General features: G+C 44.5%; 1 protein-coding gene across 1 annotated transcript; it reads left to right on the forward strand.

Annotated features, from left to right (window-relative positions):
- Nucleotides 1-3,459, forward strand: LOC138865485 (neprilysin-2-like). The gene is made up of 6 exons (XM_070136051.1): nt 1-166; nt 434-674; nt 971-1,139; nt 1,655-1,773; nt 2,309-2,440; nt 2,785-3,459. The coding sequence occupies exons 1-6, from the start codon at nt 24-26 to the stop codon at nt 3,121-3,123; spliced, it is 1,143 nt and encodes a 380-aa protein (XP_069992152.1). The 5' UTR covers nt 1-23; the 3' UTR covers nt 3,124-3,459.
- The last annotated feature ends 929 nt before the right edge of the window (nt 3,460-4,388 follow it).

Here is a 4,388-nt window from a genome sequence, read left to right on the forward strand (position 1 = left end):
CCAACAGAGTGATCGCCAACTACATGCTGTGGCGCGTGACGGCTGCCTCCGTGGGCTACCTGACCGACGACGCCCGAGACATCCAGCTGCAGTACTCCAAGAAGATCGTGGGCAAAGGGACCCGGGAGCCGCGCTGGAAGGAGTGCATGGGCTCCGTGTCGGGCAGGTGAGGCCGCTGGCGCGTGCATGGTTTTGTAGTAGTAGTTGTAGCTTTATAAGTAGTTATAGTTGTAGTAGTTTTAGTTGTAGTTTTAGTTGTAGTTGTAGTTGTAATTGCAGTAGTTGTAATAGTCGTTGTCCTCGTTATCAACATCCATTCACGCATGGAGATATTATCGAATGATGAAAATGAACAATATTATTATCTTTTTCTCTTCAAACCACACGACTCCAACCTCCTCTAAACCCGTCTCCTCCCCGCCCGCGCCCTCAGCCTGAGCCACGCCGTGGGCTCCATGTACGCCCGCGCCTTCTTCAAGGAGGACGCCAAGGCCGCCGCCGACGAGATGGTTCGCTACATCCGCGCCGAGTTCGACGAGATCCTGCGCTCCATCGACTGGATGGACGAGGCCACGCGCGAGAGGGCCATGGCCAAGGCCAAGGCCATCACGCCCCACATCGCCTACCCGCCCGAGCTCCTCGAGGACGACAAGCTCACTGATCTTTACGACGGGGTGAGGCATCGGGGAAGCTTGCTGGCCGGGGCTGGGTTGGGATTTTGGTTGTGTATTGTGGAAAGAGTGTTGAATTATATATTGTATATATGGTGACGGACCGCTCCTCGCTTACTCTTTTTATCTTTCTCTTTCTCTTTCTTTCTCCCTCTCCCTCTCTCCCTCATACTCTCATTCTCTCTCCCACTCTCTCCCTCCCTCCCTCTCTCTCCCCCTCCCCCACCCTCCCTCTCTCTCCCCCTCCCCCTCTCCCTCATTCGTGTGACGCCCCCTGACTTACCCCTCCCCCCCTCCAGCTGGAGATCTCCAACGGCGACCTCCTGGAGAACATGCGGAACCTGACCATCTTCGGCACCAACTACTCCTTCAAGAAGCTGCGCGAGAAGATCGACAAGAAGGACTGGAAGAACCACGGCGCCGCCGCCGTCGTCAACGCCTTCTACAGCCCCCTCGAGAACTCCATACGTAGGTCTTTTTGGCAATATGTCATGTTTTCATTTACCATGTTTATTTTATCCATCTGTCTATATTTTTATTGTTATCACAATAATAATAGTAATAATAATAATAAAGATGATAAGCTATTGTTAATGTTATTTTTTGTTTTTCATACTATCAGTATCATTATTATTGATATTGTTTTGTATCACTATTCTATTATTATTGTCATTATCATCATCCACTATTCTTTTTACGGTTGTTATTGTCGCTAGTGTCATTATTGTTGTTGTCATTGTCATTATTACCATTATCATGAGTATTTTCACCATATAATCTTGATCTTTCCCTTGGGTATGTATAATCATCTTCATATTTGAAACATTACGTAGTATAAAGAAATCCCACATCAAAATCTCGAAAGAACTCGATGAGAATAGTATCCTTTGACACCTTTAACTCGCCCCTTCCTCCCTGTGTCCTGCGCCTCGGCCCCGACCCCTCGCCGCCGCCTCCGCCGCCTCCGCCGCCTCCGCCCGCAGAGTTCCCCGCCGGCATCCTGCAGGGCGTCTTCTTCGAGGCGGAGCGACCCAAGTACATGAACTTCGGCGCCATCGGCTACGTCATCGGCCACGAGATCACTCACGGCTTCGATGACTCCGTAAGCATTCGTTCTGCGCATTCACACATGCACGCACGCACGCACGCACGAACTCGCAGTCATTCAGAAACGCGATCGGAACCACTCAACACGCACATGGATGCTAGGCCTATACACGTGTAGAGCTTGCATGCTTGCACGCGTAAATACACATGCACTGGCACATATACACTCAAAAACATGACTATACACTTAAATAAAAGTACATAAACACGTGTATGTGTTCATACATATATATTCTGCAGTGCAAATATTCATAGCAATGGATAAGCAGAAACACCTTCATATATTTCTCTGGAAACGTGAAAATATATATTTGAAATATATCTTATATATGTTTCACGCATGAAATGAATATCTATGGACTACAAACTATTTTGGCTTTGCACAGCTGTCCCATCCATTTCCAGTGTGCTTTATATCTTGCATCATTTCGTATCATTCTTTGTACCTTTATATATTCTTTTATCACCTACCATTCTAATGAACCCCTTAACAACCTACTCATCTATTATATCTATTTTATTTGCTTCAGGGCCGCCAATTCGACGAGAAAGGCGACCTCCGCGACTGGTGGGAGAAGGAAACCAAGGACAAGTTCCTGGAGAAGGCCAAGTGCATCATCTACCAGTACGGAAACTACACGGCCAAGGAAGTCAACATGAATGTAAGGGTCGCTCGGGATTGGCGGCGGCCGTGGGGTTGTCATATATTGGAAATTTATATATATTGGAAACTAAATTCCTTAAAATTACTTAGAGATTACTTAAAGCGATATATATCTCAAATCTTAGCGGTGCCACTGCATGTAGGCCCTAAAACTGTCAGAACGAAAATTTGAAACTTCTAATTGCGTTTTGCTTATTTGGAATCTTGTTTTACTGTGCTTTGTACTGGGCTTCCAATCTAGAAAACTACACCCGGAAAAAGTATATCCAGTCCTTTTCGAGAGCCTGTCTGTCACCCCAGGATTCTAAGGATAGCACTAACCCCCCCCCCCTCCCCCGGCAGCTGAACGGCATCAACACGCAGGGCGAGAACATCGCCGACAACGGCGGCATCAAGGAGGCCTACTACGCGTACCTGCAGTGGGCGAAGGACAACGGCGAGGAGCGGCCCCTGCCCGGCCTGCCCTTCAGCACGCGCCAGCTGTTCTGGCTGTCGGCCGCCAACGTGTGGTGCGGGAAGTACCGCCCCGAGAGCCTCAAGCTCCGCATCCTGACGGGCGCCCACTCGCCGGCGGAGTTCCGCGTGAACGGGCCCTTCAGCAACCTGCCGGAGTTCGCCAAGGACTGGAGCTGCCCGGCCGACTCCAAGATGAACCCGGCCAAGCGCTGCGCCGTCTGGTAACGCACGGACGGCCGGCGGAGGCGAGCGGGAGCGGGGATACAGGCTTACCTTTAGTTCTGATTTATGATTTTCATTTTATAATGTTGGTTTGCCTTGAGTTCTGCGACGGAAGAGATCGTTAGACGTTTGCGAATGGACTCGGCAATACATTTTTGTTTCGACGGTCCGTGTGTAACCTACTTATCTCCTACCTGGTGCTCCATGGTTGCTACAGGGGACATTGCCAGTCCAGTTCCTTTGTTATATATTTTTTCATTTAAATATTAGCGTATCACATCCCCTAACCTCTCCCTACATGAATATCTGGATAAAAGAAAGAAAAATAAAAAATAAAAATGATAAAACTGACAAAAAACGTGAGAAAAAAACCCTGGCCGCACATTGTCTCTAAGGTGCGGTAAACCGGGAAATCCTTTGAAATGTTTAAAGCATTATGTATGTTTATATATATATGTATATATTATGTATGTATGTATGCATATATATGTATGTGTATGTATATGTATGCATATTTACGTATGCATATAGATATAGGTATATATATATATATATATATATATATATATATATATATTATATATATATGTATATATGTAAGCATATATATAATATATATGTATATATATATATGTATATATGTAAGCATATATATAATATATATGTATATATATATATGTATATAAACAGATGTATACATATATATAAGTATATATATAAGTAAATCAGAAATATGTTTGAAAAGTCTGACACCTCTTTCATACCATTTTTTAGTCTTGTATTCCTCGCGTTTCCTTCTTTCAAAGTCAGGCTCTGATTTCCCATTTTCTTTGTATTTCAAAGGAAGTCCCCGATTTCCCGTTTTCTTTGAGTCTGTGTCCATGTAGTTGGCGTCCTTTTCTCCGGCTGGGCCGAGAGGACGGGGTCGCGAAAAAGCTGTTCTTAGAATGAAGCTGAGTAGGTTTTGAAAGATTATATATATATTTTTAATAAGAGTATACAAAGTCAGGATTTTTTAAGGAAGTCGAATTTTTAAACAAACCCCGAGGGAAAACCGTGATCTGAATGCTTTTTAATTATAGTTAGTCTCCCCCCTCTTTAAGTGTGTGGAGGAAAAAAAACGCATAAATTATATTTTTTGTTTCATATAATTGTTTTAATAGATTGTACACAACTTGCTGGAGTACAACTGATTTTTTTACGTTCGATATTACATATGGTTTCTTTTTTACGGTGAATTAATTACTTGATATTGCTAGCCTAGATTT

This window comes from Penaeus vannamei, chromosome 21 (genome assembly GCF_042767895.1).
Source record: "Penaeus vannamei isolate JL-2024 chromosome 21, ASM4276789v1, whole genome shotgun sequence".
Lineage (NCBI taxonomy): Eukaryota > Metazoa > Arthropoda > Malacostraca > Decapoda > Penaeidae > Penaeus > Penaeus vannamei.